Below are 19,123 nucleotides of genomic sequence, written 5' to 3'. Positions count from 1 at the left end.
GCATGTGAAAATACCACATTTAATAACATATTTTTACTCCAAACTCACTTCATAACATCAGTCGAGTGTTTGAAATAAATCCTTCTGTGAGATGATGTGGCTTCTTACACAGAATAAGGCACGCAACATATTTCATAGTATTTAAGCAGTGATAAAGGCATTGCATTATAAATATACTTTATTTTAATGAAAATGATAATAATAAGAACTCAGATAAACCGTATATTGCCGTAGTCGTGTGTTTATTAGTCACGTTGAATCAATGAAAGCAGTTGAATCTTCTGTTTATTCAGCTGCAGCGATAGGCATTTTCTGGGTTTCTTCTGCGAGGCGTATTTGGAGTTTCAGCGCGAGAGCGCCTCTGGCCTTTGGATGGAGATTTACTGCTGATCACAGAACCGTGCTTCACTGAAAGATACGCATGACAATCGCAGCTTCTGTCGAATCGCGATTTCGATTCCATTTCGATTTATCGTGCAGCCCTAGTGGATGCCTAGTCATTTGTCAGTGCACTGCAGTGGATGATTGACAGATGAGTGGGCGGTGCTTTGATATTGTCCAGGATGTATTAGCATTTATGCTACAAATGCGATGTGGTCACATGTACACTATCTCTGTATGTGACTGCAGTTATTAGATCTAAAAATGTTTTGGACCTTGTTGACACCTGTATCTCATGCTGATAATTTGTGATTGAATCCCAGGTATAAGAGATGAGACGTGTATCAGCTCTCCCTGTGTGTTTATAGGTGTTTGAAGCGGTCATAGCGTGGGTCACACATGACACAGATGTGCGTCAGGAACACATGGCTCATCTGATGGAACATGTTCGCTTACCCCTTCTTTCCAGAGAATACCTCGTACAGGTGTGTGTGTGTGCATACGCGTTAGTGAACATGTGCTTTGATGTTCTTTAATTGTAATTTAATTTCATGTGTGTACATAGAGGGTGGAGGAGGAAACTTTAGTAAAGAACAGCAGCGCCTGTAAAGACTACCTAATTGAAGCCATGAAGTACCACCTGCTGCCGGCCGAGCAGCGCTCCATGATGAAGACCATCCGCACCAGAGTGAGAACACCCATCAGCTACCCTAAGGTTTGTCTGGACAGTCTTGATTGTGGTCTTTTTTTTATTTTTTTTTTTAATTGTGGACATCTTCATTGATATTGTCTGTGAAGAGCAGAAGTCAGGGAATGTGTTCTGTACATAACGCAAGCTGGATTCAAACTCTTGTCATATCTGAGCATCTTGGCTCAACCACTAGTCCATGACTCTGATGTGATTTGTGGACTTTGTGGATTTTAGTCAAATGTTTCGTATTAAGACTGGTAATTGAAATGTTATTAGGTTTTAACCAGTTTAATATCATATGCCATAAAATCAATATGATTTGTACAAATGTCATATAAATGTTAAAATAGTGATAAATATTCTAAATGATAGAGATGCTTATACACATCTCTTTGACAGAGATTTATTAAATAAATCTGCCTGAAGAGACTGTAGTGAAAGTTCTAGTTCAGTGTTTCTCAACAGGGGATCAGGGACCTAAATTATTTACAATAAGCCAAAACAACTAAAGATCTAAATATTTATTATTTTAATCCACCTCTTCAGCAACTGTTATATTATTTAAACTGTTATATTAAAAAGCAAAAAACTAATTCAAAATATTAATAAAAAGTATAATAGCATATAAATGATACTAAAATTACACAGCTCCCCAAAAAAGGCATATAGTTTATGAATTTATAAGGTTTGCAATTTAAGAATTTATATATGCTACATTAGTTTTACTTGATGGTTGCACATGACATTATTATGACATGACGGCGTTATTATATTTAAACTTTTATTAAAAATGTTATAGTTAAAAATTCATGAGTGCAAACAATATGTTTCTATAAACATGGCACATGTTTTAAAACACATTAACAAAATAATTAAAATTAGATTTAAAAAAAATGTTTAGAACCAGTGTTCTAGAGGGTTTTTATTTAGAGTTTTTTCCCATGTGTGTGTTAAAGGTGCAAAAAAAAAATAAAAATTAAAAACAAAATATTATTATTATTACTAAATATATTAATAACAATATTAATAAAAAAGTATAATAGCATATAAATAATACTAAAATTACACAGCTCCCCCAAAAGTGCATACAGTTTATGAATTTATACTGTTTACATTTTAAGAATTTTTATATACTACATTATTTTCACAATGTTTACACATTACATTTTTACAGTTATTATATTTAAACTTTTATTAAAAATGTTATAGTAAAAAAAAAAAAAAATCATGTTTTATGTCACATGTTTTAAAACGCATGAACAAAATAATTAAGACAGCATTTTTAAAAAAGTTTTGCGAACCAGTATTAGAGGCTTTTGATTTTGAGTTTTTTCCCGTGTGTGTGTTGAAGGTGATGATGGTGGTGGGGGGACAGGCTCCTAAAGCCATCCGCAGTGTGGAGTGCTATGATTTCGAGGAGGAGAGATGGTTCCAAGTGGCAGAACTGCCCTCCAGACGGTGTCGAGCAGGTGAGCTGCACGCTCATATCACTGACAATGACTGGCATTCAGTGCAGACACCAGAATGACTCACCTGATCTCACATTCAGCAGCTCTCCAGGTCAGAACTTCACTTCATCACTCCAGTACTGACTTGACTGCTTACTGTAATTACTTCGATTCTAAAGGTTGTCATGGTGATACTGATTAACTGTGTACTGAAAATAATGATGGAGACTCTGGGCTGCATGAAATGCTATTTGCTGGGGAGTCTGTCGGGATGTGTATGCTGCTAAAAACATGGCGCTGTTTAATTAACCCCGGTGCTGAAAATTATGTTCAGTCACTGTAAACGTGACTGCAAGATGATTGGCATGGTGGTCAACCTGGTGCATGTGGGTGAAAAATAAAAATGAAACTTCAAGTTTAGGTTTCCCTAGATTATCTTTACATCACAAAAGAGGCTTAAGTAGAATATGTACCACACAGACTTTTTATGCATCATGAATATTTTTATACAGAAAACACGAATTTGTATAGGCACATACTGCAAGTCTTGACTACTTATTGTCCCTGCAAAAAGGATACAGTTTATTGAACACAATTTTGTGTCAACATACACTACCATTCGAAAGTTTGGGGTCAAGTTAAGAGATTTGCTTTTAATAGCAATTAAAACATTTATTTATCAAGAATGCATTAAATTGATCAAAAGTGACACGTAAGGACAAATTTTCTGTTGATCAGAGAGTCCTGATATTAAAAAAAGGCTCAGTTTCCACAAAAATGTTAAGTGTTTCCAACATTGATAATAATCAGAAATGTTTCTTGAGCAGCAAATCAGTATATTAGAAGGATCATGTGACACTGAAGACTGGAGTAATGATGCTGAAAATTCAGCTTTGAGCACAGAAATAAATTACATTTGAAAATACATTAACATAGAGATTGGAAATTTTAAATTGTAATAATATTTCACGGTATTACAGTTTTTACTGTATTTTTGATCAAATAAATGCAGCCTTCACAACATTAAAAAAAGATCTTACCCATCTCAAACTTGTAAACAGTAGTGTATATTGTGACATTATATGGGATAAGTTGTTCTAGTGAAACCCGCCATTAAATATTAAACATCCTATCGTGACATTCCAGCAAAAATTGAAATCAGTTATGAAATACAAAATAATGAATGAACCAGTTTTGTAGTTAATAAATTATGTAAGTTCATAACATTTAAAAGGCATGTGACAACTTGCCCCAATACAGATGTACTTGTTTACTCAACAGCTGTTGCAAAAATGTGATGATTTTTGATTCTTAATATCATAAGTTTGAAAGACACAATGGTTTTATGTATGTGTAGGTGTGGTGTACATGGGTGGTGTTGTTTATGCTGTCGGAGGTTTTAATGGGTCGTTGCGAGTGAGGACGGTGGACACGTACGACCCAGTAAAAGATGAGTGGTGTTGTGTCAGCAGCATGCAGGACCGGAGGTCAACTCTAGGGTCCGCTGTCCTCAACGGACTGCTTTATGCTGTTGGGGGCTTTGATGGCAGCACAGGTAATACATGCACAATATAGTCATTTATCTTGCATCAGAAATGCTTTCACGATGTTGCAGCAGCATTTGTTTACTGTTTACATGGAGAAGTGCATAACTGTTATGCTGGTTATGGTTACAGTGCTCATTATTATGAAGATTGAGATGATGAACATATACTGTATTCCCACATCGATGATGGTGATGTTCGTTTGCAGGTTTAGCTACTGTAGAGGCATATAACGCTAAGGCCAATGAGTGGTTCCACGTCAGTCCCATGAACACGCGGCGCAGCAGTGTTGGAGTCGGCGTTGTTGGAGGTTAGTGACTGCCAAGAAGCCAATTGCAGTCTGTATATGAACAGCCACAGCCAATAGACGTACATGACTGTTCTGCTTTTGTTTGCCTTTTGATACTGATGAATTCTGAGTTACAAAAGGGCCTAAACAAGGGGTCTTCAACCTTATCAGACAAGAGACCCCATTATGTATTGTACAAAATTGCATTATACCTATAATAACGAGAATATTGCCATATTAGTGTATTTGCATATTTTGTTTTGATTCTGCTTAGTGCTTACATTGTAAAGCTATTCAAATGATAAGGATAATTATATAATTGAAAAAAAAAAATGCTGTTCTTTTAAACTTTCTATTCTCAAAGAATCCTGAAGAAAAATGTGTCACGGTTTCCACAAAAATATGAAGCAGCACAACTGTTTATAATCAGAAATGTTTCTTGAGCACCAAAGCAGCATATTAGAATGATTTCTGAAGGATCATGTGACACTGAAGACTGGAGTAATGATGCTGAAAATTCAGCTTTGATCACAGGAATAAATTACATTTGAAAATATATTCAAATAGAAAACCTTTATTTTAAATTGTAATAATATTTCACAATATTACAGATTTACTGTATTTTTGATCAAATAAATGCATCTTTGGTGAGCATAATGCATTTAAAAAAATATATTTAAAAAATCTTACCAACCCAAACTGTTAGTTTTAGGTGTACATTATTAATATTGTGTTTAACACATATAATTGTACTTAATATATTTTAATTTGTGATTGATAATGAAACATTACATGAACTTTAGCTTTATAATTATAGCTTTGAAGTTACCTTAATATTTTTTCATTCATTTTTAATCTTTTTAAATTATAAAATATAAAAAATTAGATTTGTGCAATGCATGCAACATATATATATTTTTTTTTTATTTTATCAGCTTTGATCACAGGAATAAATTACATTTGAAAATATATTCAAATAGAAAACCTTTATTTTAAATTGTAATAATATTTCACAATATTACAGATTTACTGTATTTTTGATCAAATAAATGCATCTTTGGTGAGCATAATGCATTTAAAAAAATATATTTAAAAAATCTTACCAACCCAAACTGTTAGTTTTAGGTGTACATTATTAATATTGTGTTTAACACATATAATTGTACTTAATATATTTTAATTTGTGATTGATAATGAAACATTACATGAACTTTAGCTTTATAATTATAGCTTTGAAGTTACCTTAATATTTTTTCATTCATTTTTAATCTTTTTAAATTATAAAATATAAAAAATTAGATTTGTGCAATGCATGCAACATATATATATATTTTTTTTATTTTATTATTTTTTATGTTTTTATTTTGTTTGATATCGAACAGCTGATTTCAACTGATTTCAAACTCTGTTTTTTAGGTCTGCTTTATGCAGTGGGAGGGTATGACGGAGCAACACGTCAGTGTTTGAGTACTGTTGAGGTCTATAAACCCAACACTAATGAATGGTCCTACACAGCAGAGATGGGAATCCGCCGTAGCGGTGCAGGTAACACTCATACACAATCCCACGCATACCTTCACATATGCTGGCATGAACCTGTATCTGTGTAAACCACAAAGTGTTTGTGTTGGACAGGTGTAGGTGTGTTAAAATGTCTGCTGTATGCAGTAGGTGGGCACGACGGGCCCTTGGTTAGAAAGAGCTGTGAGGTTTATGACCCTGCCACTAACACATGGAAACAGGTGGCTGATATGAACATGTGCCGCAGGAACGCAGGTGAGTGGGTCAAATCCTTGCTGAACAGCCCAACATGCATCAGTCTGTCAGCTGACACAAAAAATTACAGCTGTGATGCTTTTGGATTAACAGTATATTTCAATCAATTTGTCTGTGTTTCAGGTGTGTGTGCCGTGAATAACCTGTTATATGTGGTTGGTGGCGATGATGGCTCATGCAACCTGGCCTCAGCAGAGTTCTACAATCCAAACACTGATAAATGGACCCTACTGCCCACCAGCATGAGCACAGGACGCAGCTACGCAGGTCAGGAAAAGAAGCAAACTACTGCTTGCTTTTTGTGTACTATGAGCAGTGCACAGTGTTTGTTCAAAAGTTTGAAGTCAGTATGTTTTTAAAGAAATAAATGAATACTTCTATTCAGCAAGGATGCATTAAGTTGATCAAAATTGATAGTAAATGTATTTCTAATGTTGCTAAAGATTTCTGTTTCATATAAATACTGTTCTTTTGAACTTTCTATTCATCAAAGAATTCTGAAAATATATCCTGAAATTATGGTTTCCACAAAAAATTAAGCAGCAAAACTGTTTTCAATATCAATAATCATGAGAAATGTTTTTTGAGTAGCAAATCAGCTAATTAAAATGATTTCTGAAGGATCATGTGACACTGAAGACTGGAGTGATGATGCTGAAAATTTAGATTCGCCATCACAGGAATAAATAACATTTTAAAATATATTCAAATTTTATTTTAATTGTAACAGTTAGTTGTAGTAATATTTCACAATATGACTTGTTACTGTAGGGTTAGTGATTTGTATTTGTGAGCATAAGAGACTTATCTTAAAAAAAAAAACTACTCACCACAAACTTTTAAACAGTTATGTAATAAAATACCTAAATGTCCTGCAATGCTTTCCAAATGTACCACATGTCCCACAATGCAATGTATTCTACTTCACCTTCTATTTCCAAGGTAATGAATGAAGTGATTTTAAATGCTGTCTTGTTTTTTGATGATAATAACAAGATTATTATTTGCCTAATTATTTGATTTGACTATCAAATATTGAGACATTTTTAGAAAAAACTCTTTACTTATTTATTTAGAAACACACACAGAAATGAACAGTTATATACAGGGGGCGATACAATTCAATTCTTCATGTTCTATGTACAAATACCAATTCAACTAACCTAAATACAGGGATTCAAGTATTTCCGTCAGTTCATAAAGACAGTCACATGCTTCATTCCTGAATGATTCAGCCGTTCAAACGAATCAATCGAATGAATGATTCAGTGATAAAATCAGTGACTTGCTGCCACCTGCTGGCAGATTTAGTTTCATTTTTAGCGTATAATTTTAGTAAGGAGTGCTTGTCCTCCTAATTTAAAAATTTAGGAGCACCTTCTGATCAATAATCAAAAATTCTGATCAAAAATTAGCCTTCCTAATACGAGGTGACATTTGACTCCTTAAAGTGACTTACAGGAGTATTTTCTTTTTACCTTTATAATGGCATCATTTTCATCTATGTCAAATTGAAAAATGTATGTTTATAACCTTTTTAAAATTTCTATTTATAACAATATAATAAGAAGTAGAAGTTACCAATCATATGAAATTAGTATTAATAAATTCATGTATACTACGGAGGTGGCACAGAAGAACACTAAAGTGGCTTGTAGGTACATTTACAGACATTTAATGAGGCTCAGAAGTGGCATGAGTGCAATTAAATTCATAAATTCATGTGGAGATTAATGTTTTAAATGTAACATTTTGAATACAGAAATATTAAATGATTTAAATAACTGAAATTAGATTTATGCACCAAGAGCATGTAACACTCCAAAGAGAAAGGAAAAAATGAAATCGCATCATATGACCCCTTTAACAGATACGTGAGTCCAAAAGAGAGCATAGAGTGGAATAGAGCTCCATCTAGTGGTTGTTTAGTGTCACAAATGACCTGGTGTTCAAAGTCACAAATGTTCAATCCTTTTGCATGTAAATGAATAGTGATAGACCCAAATATCAGCCAAGCTTATATTTGGCCAATTTGCACTGATCTGTATCAGCCTCTGACAAGCTATGTCAGTTCCAAAATCTACAACAATGCATGAGAAATCATTTCTGTTTGAATTTTTTGTGACTGTTGATGTTAGATGATAGAAAAAAACATGTGAAAACATTAATATGAATTAATTTAATATAAATAAATATCTGAAATAATTTTAGATCAATTTAGCAAAGCCTTTGTAGAATGACTGTATTGAGCGCTGTGTGTGTGTGTGTGTGTGTGTGTGTGTGTGCGTGTGTGTGTAGGTGTGACTGTCATTGATAAGCCTCTCTGAGCAGCTGCGTGGAGATGTTGAACACTGGAGCTGAAGCTGACGCACAGCAGAGGATTCGCTCACACTGAAGCTCTTACCACAGCTGAGGCTTCATCCTGGGACTGCTTCACCATGGACATGGCCTGGAGAATACGGCTCTCTCTCTCTCTCTCTCTCTCTCTCGGTGTCTGTATCTCTCTCTCTCACACACATTCACACACTCATTCAGATACGTAACTACAAGCATTCACACACTACCTCTTTTTGTCTCTAGTATATACACTCACACACTCTTTATCTCTCTTTTCTTTCTGTTTCTCTTGTTTGAGAGTAGTCAATGATGACGTTTATTGCACTGATGAAGCAGAATCTAAACACTCTGAGAAAAGACTGGTGCAAATATTTGGCCAGCGCGTCTGTGACGTGAACGAAACGTTCCTGTGTTTGAGCCGAGGGGACGGCCAGCGATTTTTGCTGCTTGATCTTTTGATCTGAAGGAACCTCTTGATGGTTTTTGCTTATTCAAATAAAGTTTGAGGGGAAAATGTGTCTAGTTTAGGACCAGCACTTTGTTGCCTCTTGGAAGGTTGTTTATGAAGTCACTGGACTCGAACCATCTTCATTATGAAGGTTGGATGATGATGATGATGACAAAACTTCAGAGCTGAAACTTTGCTTGCTTGTATGCGAGAAGTGTCTCTATTGAAGATGAACAAACTTTGTTTGCCAAATAACATTTGAAGTCTTAAAGTTTGAACCGTCTGTTGTTGTTGTTTTTTTTCTTCTTTTAATATCCTCTGGCTTTTTTCTTGTCCGGTTGTTCGAGAATTGCGATCTTTGACATTTGAAACGTTAACACGAATGCTTCGGCATGCACAATACTGTGGACTGACGCTGGTTGCTTGGGTATTAAAGCGCTCTGCATGGTTCTAAATACTGATGTCTGTGTGCCATTCTTAAACTACTGCTGTACTCACTAACCAGCGTGACGTGCTCTCTGTACTAGCGGTATTGAACACTGAAGAAGTATAAAGGTACTGTTTCTTATATAAATCTTTTTATTTTTTCTCTTTTTGTTCTCTTCTTCTTCTTCACTCTCTTTTTTTTTTTTTTTCCTTCTTTGTTTTCTGTAACTTTAATGACTTTCTCTGTTCTGTTCTTGCTGTTTAGTATTTAAGTTTTTTAACTACAGTCACCGAGACTATTAATGAATATATATACAACAGTGTATTATTAATTGTCAGTCAAGAGGAATGTTGTGTTCTTGAAGTTTCATAACTTGTTTTATATCATTAATAATAAACATGCTTCTAGTAAATACACTTAGCATTAACATTTTTTTGTTTGTGTGGGAGAGTGTCTGTGTTCGCGTGAAGCACAAGACAATATTGCAATGTGAAAGTAACTTATGTGTGAACTTTTTTTTTACATAAAATATATTTTGATGAATAATGCATGTATTTGGTACTAAATAATGTGGGGGAAATAACCGTACCGTGAATTTTGCGAACCGTTACACCCCTAATATATATATATATATATATATTATATTATATTTTTATTTTTTACATTTTTCACATTTTAAAAAATGGACACAAATAAGTAAATAAATACAGTACTATAATGATTAGGGGGGGGAACGTAATTTACATTTTAAAGAAACTTCATTATCCAAATTATATTTTTGACGTTTATAATATACTTTTTACGTTGTCTTAATTTGGGTCTTTATACAAGAAGCTATATATATATATATATAAGCTATATAGATGTCTAAATTTTAGAATGGGGGCCCCGGCTCGGGGCACGACGATGATCATTTGGGGTCCGTAGCATCTAAAAGACTGAAAACCCCTGACTTAATAATAGAGGAGGTTCAGTCCAGTCAGCGCACGTTTATAGATTATGAAAGACAGGCGCGTTTCTGATTGGCTGCTGCTGCGGAAACTGAACGTCTCACTATCGTCAGTTCATTCCCTCAGCCAATCAGGCCACCGTCTCTGCTCGCATACGTCAATCTCCTTCTTGCCACAGCCAATCAGCGCTCAGCCTCTGCCCTCCCACATCGTCTCCTCTTGTCTCGGCCAATGGTCGGCCTATGTGAAGTTCTATAACATTAAAAGCGTCTGTACTGCCAGCGCAGGTAGAAGAAGAGCTTCTCACAGGTGAGTCAACAACGCGTTCGTGCAGAAATGCAGACATTTAGATAGTTGTTGTAATGTTCTTTTAGAAATGTTAGATTAAGAAATAGTTTTGCTCTTTTACCTGCCCTAAATAATTCGAGCTGCAGAATAATATTACCCACGTACTGTAAAATAGCCAGTTATATTGTTATATTTAAGGATTTGTGTATTTGATTATTTATGGTTATGCAACCAGACGAGCTGATTTTGTTTTGTCTGGCTACAAAAATATTATACATATAAAATTATTGAAATGTAATGTGAAATCTCACCATAATTATTTGTTAATTTTAAAATGCGAATTGAATTTTCCAAATAATAATAAGAAGAATTTTATGAAAAGATCTACATAATTTAGCTGTATATAAATTCACTTAAATTGGAGTCGTACTCAAGTCACAAAACACTTGGTTTGAAACTCAACCCAACTTGAAAACTTTGACTTAGGATTTGAAAGACTTGTACTAGTGACAAAAGACTGAATGAACATGTCTGTCTGTAACTCGTGTTCCTTTATAACACTGTCCTCATATGATGCATGCAGTTCAGTATGAACTACCTGTCCTTCAGGCATGCCACACACTGAGAGAGAGATAACTGAGCCTCATTGATCTTTATTCATGTCATTTGTTTAAATACAGTTACTCATTTGGAGCTGCCATGGAGGTGAACGGCACAGCCGACATTCTGTCTTCGGCATTTCTGGCGGTGGAATATGTGGATTCATTTCTTCCAGGAAATCCGCTGCAGGAACCTCTGAAGCAAGCATGGAATCACATGCTGCAGAACTACAGCAAGTTCCAGATCGCCACCTGGGGCTCGCTCATCGTCCATGAACTGATCTATTTCCTGTTCTGTCTGCCTGGATTCATCTTCCAGTTCCTCCCTTTCATGCAGAAGTATAAGATCCAACCGGTATGTGCAATCAAAGAATTTTTTTCATCTGTTATTATTTTAAATTGAATATTTATAGCTTTTTGTTGTTGTTGTTAGAAATAGAAAAAAAAAGTTTTTATTAACTCCTTATATATGTTTTGTCATTCTGCTTGCAGGATAAACCAGAGACATGGGAGAAACAGTGGAAGTGCTGTAAGATGCTGCTGTTTAATCACTTCTGTATCCAGCTACCGCTCATCTGCGGGACATATTACTTCACTGAGTTCTTCAGCATCCCGTATGACTGGGACTCCATGCCTCGCTGGTGAGAACACCTGGTTATAAAGTGCAGTCAAGGTTGAGCCTGAGGTTGTTCTCCGCTTTAACCAAAGCAAGTGGGCCTTGTTTTCATTTTTCTTTATAATCTCTTTCACCATCTCAGGTCTTTTATATTGGCCCAGTGCTTTGGTTGTGCAGTGATTGAGGACACATGGCATTACTTCCTCCACCGAGCCCTACATCATCGCAGAATCTACAAGTACATTCATAAAGTCCATCATGACTTCACTGTAAGTTACTCGCACTCTCACAAATACACACACAATATGCAGAGAAACAATAAGATAGCCAAGATAGTTCAATCATAATTAAATTTTAGTGAATTTATACTATTAAATATTTTTTTATGTTCGTTTTATATTGTAATTTATGCACAATATTCACAATATATCACAATACACTATTTAATACTAGTTAATAAAACACAATATTTAAAGCTTTTTAAATTTGCAAGCAAATTTAAATCTATACTGGTGTCACCATTGCCCTGTGCATGAGGGAGAAGGACAAAGTCCAAGCCTATTCAAATCCACCCCTGATAAAATACCAAATTTTGCATTTTAATAAACAGTACTTTTGTTAACTGTTTATCATATGTCTTAGAAGTATTTTGTATTGTAACCTGTACTGAACCCAAACCTGTATTGTTACACCACTAGTAATTTATAGTTTCAGTCTTTTTTTTTTCTTCGCAAATTCTAATTTTTTATTTAATTTTCATCCTAATAATGATATATGATCTATCATCTGTTTGTTTGTGTGTATGTTAGGCTCCATTTGGCATGCAGGCAGAATATGCCCACCCTGCTGAGACTGTGATTCTGGGGGCTGGATTCTTCATTGGCATCATGGTCATCTGCAATCATATGATTTTGCTCTGGGCCTGGGTCACTTTCCGGCTGCTTGAAACCATTGATGTTCACAGGTAAGCTCAGTACACACCCTGCATTTATGTGGATGTAGTTTTACTTTTCTTAACGAAAACTATGCTGAAAAATGAGACGAGACGACAAAAAGACGATGCCAACATCGTGAACCACTAACTGTAACTATGCGCAAATGAAAGTGTAATAAGTGTAATAATGTGCTGTTTGCCTTGCTGCGACTAAATTTGTGGTCAGACCTTCTCAGCGATGAACTTTAATAAACCAAACATGGATCTCGACTGTATTGTTTGTGATTGTGCTCACTGAATAAATGCTCATATGCAACCTCAATGTGGCAAAACAAGTCTTGTTTGTTGTTGTTTACATATAGAAAAACAGAAACATCGTTTCTAATTATTGGAATTAATATTAGGAATTAATGTAAAAAAGAAATGTAAAATGTAAAAAGAAATGTCTCAAATGACAACAATCACGATATGTAATCATGATTACAATTTTCAGTGAAATTGTGAGTTTCATTGACTAGATTAAAATTCACAGACTTAAACAAAATGCTAAAAACTAAAAAGGTAATTTGACAGGACTAAGACTAAATTTTAAAAAAGCTGGCAATATCAACACAGTCATGCTGATAATAACTTACTGCAACACTAGGGGGCACTATATTGATAATGCATTCATTTAAAAGCCTGTGCACAATAAAACTACATGACCAGAAATATATGGACACCACCTTCTAATTCACAAGTTTGACTATATGTGACCCTGGGCCACAAAACCAGTCCCTGTGTTCGCGTGAAGCACAAGACAATATTGCAATGTGAAAGTAACTTATGTGTGAACTTTTTTTTTACATAAAATATATTTTGATGAATAATGCATGTATCTGGTACTAAATAATGTGGGGGAAATGAGAGCAAGAGAAGATATCTTGTTTGAATACACCACTATTAACATTCCACTTTTAGGGGAAAAAAAATGTTAAAAATAAATTGAAAAGATTAAGATAAGATTAAAATAAATTAAATAAAAAATAATAGCATAAATACAAATAAATTCAAATAAATAAAATAAAAGTAAATAATAATTCAACAAAAATAAAATAAATAAATTAGATTAGAAATTTACAAAATATCTTCATGGAACATGATCTTTACTTGATATCCTAATGATTTTTGGCATAAGAAAAATAATAATTCTGACCCTTACAATGTATTTTTGGCTATTGCTACAAATATACCCCAGCGACTTAAGACTGCTTTTGTGCTCCAGGGTCACATATGAAAATTCTAAGATTTTTATTCTTAGGAATTAAACTATGTTTTGTGTGGACAATATGTCCTGATAAAATATTTTTCCTGATTTATCTTTATATGTATGTGTTTCATTCTTTGCCATTCTCTTTTTTTGCCTTCTCTTCAGTGGTTACGACATTCCCCTGAACCCCCTACATTTGATTCCATTCTACGCTGGAGCTCGTTTCCATGACTTCCACCACATGAATTTTGTGGGCAACTATGGATCCACATTCACCTGGTGGGACAGACTTTTCAACACTGATTCGCAGTTTAAGAAACATTACACACAAGATAAAGCTGTGAAGAGCGACTGATTGACAGAGATACACTCACTCGTGTACACCGATGCCTCACCATCACCCAGAACAATCTGTCTCTCATGGACTCCTGTGTGGGCTTTGGTTGGTCTGATGCTTTTGCATTGTCTTCCACTGCACTCGCTCACTGTAAAGTATTTAAAATCAGACTGACTGGATTCGAATCAATGCCAGCTTCTTACAGCAATGTGCCTTTGAAAAGAGAAAACACACCCCACAGCTCACGGTACAACAATAGACTGTTTGTTAGGAATGAAAGAATTTCAGCCTGTGTTCTGTGCTCACATTTATTATAAACATTCATTTGTTTCAAGTAATAATGACATTATTCTTCAAACGCACTTTACTTTCACCTAAACAAAGATGCAATGTTTTAAATTGTTATTTTTGTAATGGCTTTTTTTGCTTTGTTGCCTTACCTGATTTTTTGCTAAAGATTTTATAACTTTCCACAATGACCACCTATATATTATATAGATGCCTTGGAAAGGATTTGGGGAAAAAATGAAAAAAAAAAAAAAAAACTCTGCAGTTGTGCTCTATTTAAACTGTGAGAGCTCCCAAACACTTATGTATGTGTTTTCATCACAGTTCACATTCCCTATCATTGATCATCCTACACGTCAAATTACAGCATGTACACAATATAGGGTAGACAGTCCCAGAACAGAATATACATACTACAATTTTTAATGCGTCACATGAGGTTGGAAATGCATACTATAGCGTGTAAGTATTATTGTATGTAAATAACCATATGGGGTGGATAGATAGTCACATATTACAGTATGCGAAGTATCCAATGGAAAGGGTAGACAGCCTTCCCTTTATCTAAATGCACAGAGGTGTACAGTAATGAAGTACTATGTTATTGTGCTAAAATACAGTTTTTGGAAATTTCTACATTACTCGTATGCATGTTTTTGTTGACTTCTATTACTACAGAGGAAATGTACAGTGGTGTGAAAAAGTGTTGGCCCCCTTCCTGCACTAATTCCAAGTATGGGTCACCATACTTGGCCACATGTCACGTCAAAACAAAAACAAAACAAAAAAACTAAACAAAAAAAATACACCAGCAAGTCCACCTCTGAATGGCTGAAGAAAAACAAAATGAAGACTTTGGAGTGGCCTAGTCAAAGTCCTGACCTGAATCCTATTGAGATGCTGTGGCATGACCTTAAAAAGGCGGTTCATGCTCGAAAACCCTCCAATGTGGCTGAATTACAACAATTCTGCATAGATGAGTGGACCAAAATTCCTCCACAGCACTGTAACAGACTCATTGCAAGTTATCGCAAACGCTTGATTGCAGTTGTTGCTGCTAAGGGTGGCCCAACCAGTTATTAGGTTTAGGGGGCAAACACTTTTTCACACAGGGCCATGTAGTTTTGGATTTTGTTTTCCCTTAATAATAAAAACCTTCATTTAAAAACTGCATGTTGTGTTTACTTGTGTTATCTTTGACTATTATTTAAATTTGTTTGATGATCTGAAACATTAAAGTGTGACAAACATGCAAAAAAAAAAGAAATCAGGAAGGGGGCCAACACTTTTTCACACCACTGTATACTTTTACACCGATACATCTCTCCAGACCCTTTCATGACATTGGCAACTGCAAAATCACAAAAAGGATCCTTTGCTTCAGTTCAATTCTTTTGAATCCACCCTTTGTTTGTGAGGGGTATTAAACAGAAACTCCTTTCATTATGTAGTTGCATATATTTGTTAGTATATAGGTCTACTTCTTTGTTTTTGTTTGATTCCAGAGACCAATTGATCAATTCAGTTGCTTTGAATCTGTCAAACCGGTTCGCAAAGAGGTCTGAGTAAGTGAGAGACACTCAGAGCTCAAGGGAAAATGCCCTCTTTATTTTCTTTGTCTTTTTCTCAGTATGACTAACATTGGCAATAAATACGGAATATCTCTTAATTAATGCGCGCTGGTTACATGGGTTCCTGGCTTCTCAAGCTCATTCTGGGGTTATATGGGGACCACTGGCATTTAGTTTAGATTAGTACTTGGGGTGTAGCACTAGGAACCTCCAGGGTACCTCATGAAGCTGGTCGTGGGGTAACTCCTGCGAGGTGGGTGGGTCGCCAGCAGGGGGCACCTTAGATCCTAATCAAAGTTTTTCATTACTGTGTTTCCAAAAAGAGACTCACCTCACACTTTACATTATACATGTCACATACAACAACAAAGTACGAAAAAATACCATGGTATCACCATGGGGTTTTGGACATGAACCAGCATACCACGTGAATATCACAGTATATGAATTCCATATCATGCTGTGTGTGGTATTACCCTCTGATACATCACTTCATTATGGTACTGCCACAGTACTTTTTGTGAGGGGTATTAAACAATCTCTTTTTATTATATATGTAGTTATAGCTTATATGTATATTAATAATATATTTCTTTGTTTTGTACGTTTCTGTGATGTCAAGTATCTATAATGATAACTCAAGACATTATCATGAAGTAAATGATTTTTTTCATAGTCTGTAATCCTAATTAAAAGTTTAGCTGGGTATTGCATCCCAGTTTCTCTCGTAATTATATTATAATCACTTCCTTGTGTAAACAATGGATTTTACTTTAATATACAACACAAGTATAAAATGTATTACTGAAGTAGGGGTTTAGGACCCACTTTATTAAGTGTCCTTAACTACCATGTGCTTTTAAATTAATCATTTGATACAATGCACTTATTGTACACATGCATATTTTAACATTGTACTTATATTTGAAAATACCATCCTGTAATTACATCTGTAATTCATTTCTGTAGTTAAATCTATAATTACATGGTTGACCCCACCTCTACCATTTAAACCAAACCAGACCACCAAACCTGTCCCTAACCTTACCCATATCCAACCTCAATCGCAATGTAACATGAACACAATAGGTACATTGCACCTATTCATTATTTTATTATTAAGTGCATAGTATTTAAAGACACCTAATATAAAGTGGGACCAGAGTTTATGACTGTATAGACACATTATTGTCAGATATTCATTAATGGTATAGCCTAGTTAATTAACATGATTTAACAATAATTAACATTAACCAAGATCAACAACAAAATCAATTTATGTTCTGCAGAAGAAAAAGTTCAGACACGAGGATGATGAGTGAATAATGATGATGACAGTTTTTCATTTTTTTGGGTGAGCAATCCTTTTAATGTTTATTAATTACATATCCTAACACAGCAACCCACCACTCAGCTATCTATCAGCTTAGCCATTATTTATCAAATCTACATGACACTTTTGATAGCAGTTACTGTAATGCGTTTACTTATGTATTTTTCTAATGAGCTACTTTAACTTTACTTGAGTCGATATCCATAAGAGTGTCTTTTAATTCATCTGGATACTTTATGCAACACTGTCGTCATTACTGAAGCCACGCCCCTGCAGGGGTAGCAGCGCATCAGTTCTGCGGCTCTATACGGGACACGACACAGAAAACGAGAGAGGGAAAAGCAGACAGGAAAGAAAAGAAAGACTGACAGTGGTGCCAAGAGCGACAGAATAGAAACAGGCGGAGAGAGAGAGAAGGATCGAGTGCTTTGAGAGACGGGAGTGATGACAGCGGCGGTGTTTTGTGGGGCTTTGCTGATGCTGGCTCTGGCCTCGGGCGGGGATGCTGCGGGGGAAGGAGGAATCTCGTTTGAGTACCACCGATACGAGGAGATGCGGAAAGCGCTGGTGTCCGTGTGGCTGCAGTGCCCCTCCATCACCCGCATCTACACGGTGGGGGAGAGTTACGAGGGCCGAGAGCTTCTGGTGCTGGAGATGAGCGACAACCCTGGGATCCACGAGCCTGGTGAGAGATGATCATTCGTTATGTCAGATTATAATAAAGGAAGACAGACATGGTTGCATTAACTAATGAATCTCTGTAGAGCAGCACAAGCAAGCATTTTCCTTTGTGTGCCATGTTTATCCATTTTACATGAAAAAATCAGTAAAGGGGGGTTCTCAGATGACAGTCGCCCTTCTTATGAGCCATATTGCCATTTGTATATGTAGGCTATTTCACGTTTCAAGCTCTTTGCAGACGACACATTTGGTTCTTAAAATATATAGGCGAGGAGATAACAGCCTCTGCTCCCATGGCGAACCAGACATCTATTTACTCGATGGCTATTGAAATTCATTATTTTAACATTCAAATTTGTAATGCAAATGGCCTATTGAAATTCAACAGTGATTGCATTAGAAACGGTTTTGCATGGTCACAATGGTGTGTGCTGTGTCATTTAATGATGTTCCAAGTGTTTGATAAATCATCGCACGGATGTCAATCGCTGCTCGACGCGCAGTGCGCTTTGGTGTGTCTGCCTGTGCGCGTGGGCGCCATTTTGCGAGGGTTGCAGAATCGCACTGAAATATTGATTATATCGGTTATATCATTTTATTAGCTTACTTAGAGACCGCAGAGCAAAGTATGAAGGAGCCTTCGGTTGACAGTGTTGTCAGCTGTCACTATTCAGGAAAAAAACCTGATTGCTGCTGAATGTTATGGAGCCAATCAGACTAAAGTATTCCAGAGAGTCTTACAATAAAAGAAGTATTCTTGAAGTGCACATGCAGGTCTTTGTTGTAGGCCTACACAGTGCCATTTTCATAATGGTTGCACAAGACAGGTAATTAAAGGGGTCCTATCATGCTTTTTCACTTTTTCAACTTTAGTCAGTCTGTAATGTTGCTGTTTGAGCATAAAAAAGATCTGCAAAGTTACAAAGCTCAAAGTTC

The 19,123-nt window shown here is 35.6% G+C and overlaps 3 protein-coding genes across 3 annotated transcripts in view; all 3 read left to right on the top strand.

Moving 5' to 3' along the window:
• Positions 1–8,889, top strand: part of LOC107702385 (kelch-like protein 2) — a 17,709-nt gene extending 8,820 nt beyond the window's left edge. The window contains exons 7-15 of the mRNA XM_016504691.1: positions 750–866; positions 947–1,096; positions 2,424–2,541; positions 3,878–4,075; positions 4,273–4,374; positions 5,770–5,898; positions 5,989–6,129; positions 6,253–6,396; positions 8,428–8,889. Of these exons, the coding sequence (XP_016360177.1) occupies positions 750–866; positions 947–1,096; positions 2,424–2,541; positions 3,878–4,075; positions 4,273–4,374; positions 5,770–5,898; positions 5,989–6,129; positions 6,253–6,396; positions 8,428–8,456 (1,128 nt within the window). The 3' untranslated portion in view covers positions 8,457–8,889. The remainder of the gene's footprint in view (positions 1–749; positions 867–946; positions 1,097–2,423; positions 2,542–3,877; positions 4,076–4,272; positions 4,375–5,769; positions 5,899–5,988; positions 6,130–6,252; positions 6,397–8,427) is intronic.
• A 1,649-nt stretch (positions 8,890–10,538) lies between these two features.
• Positions 10,539–14,525, top strand: LOC107702386 (methylsterol monooxygenase 1-like). The gene is made up of 6 exons (XM_016504692.1): positions 10,539–10,600; positions 11,260–11,533; positions 11,671–11,819; positions 11,937–12,063; positions 12,604–12,758; positions 14,143–14,525. The coding sequence occupies exons 2-6, from the start codon at positions 11,279–11,281 to the stop codon at positions 14,330–14,332; spliced, it is 876 nt and encodes a 291-aa protein (XP_016360178.1). The 5' UTR covers positions 10,539–10,600; positions 11,260–11,278; the 3' UTR covers positions 14,333–14,525.
• A 3,244-nt stretch (positions 14,526–17,769) lies between these two features.
• The window catches only part of LOC107702282 (carboxypeptidase E-like), a 21,464-nt gene continuing 20,110 nt past the window's right edge, over positions 17,770–19,123 (top strand). Inside the window, exon 1 of the mRNA XM_016504538.1 lies at positions 17,770–18,191. Within this exon, the coding sequence (XP_016360024.1) occupies positions 17,951–18,191 (241 nt within the window). The 5' untranslated portion in view covers positions 17,770–17,950. The remainder of the gene's footprint in view (positions 18,192–19,123) is intronic.

This window comes from Sinocyclocheilus anshuiensis, unplaced genomic scaffold (genome assembly GCF_001515605.1).
Source record: "Sinocyclocheilus anshuiensis isolate Anshui unplaced genomic scaffold, SAMN03320099.WGS_v1.1 scaffold86, whole genome shotgun sequence".
Classification (NCBI taxonomy): Eukaryota; Metazoa; Chordata; class Actinopteri; order Cypriniformes; family Cyprinidae; genus Sinocyclocheilus; species Sinocyclocheilus anshuiensis.
Note: the sequence above shows the minus strand (reverse complement) of the source record. Positions and strands in the feature narration are given on the sequence as shown.

Excerpts from the sequence above, each read along its gene's own strand:
- LOC107702386 (XM_016504692.1), top strand. The coding sequence starts at position 11,279 with ATGGAGGTGAACGGCACAGCCGACATTCTGTCTTCGGCATTTCTGGCG. Across the intron at positions 11,820-11,936 it reads TGGGACTCCATGCCTCGCTG|GTCTTTTATATTGGCCCAGT; the intron begins GTGAGAACACCT and ends TCACCATCTCAG. Across the intron at positions 12,064-12,603 it reads AAGTCCATCATGACTTCACT|GCTCCATTTGGCATGCAGGC; the intron begins GTAAGTTACTCG and ends TGTGTATGTTAG.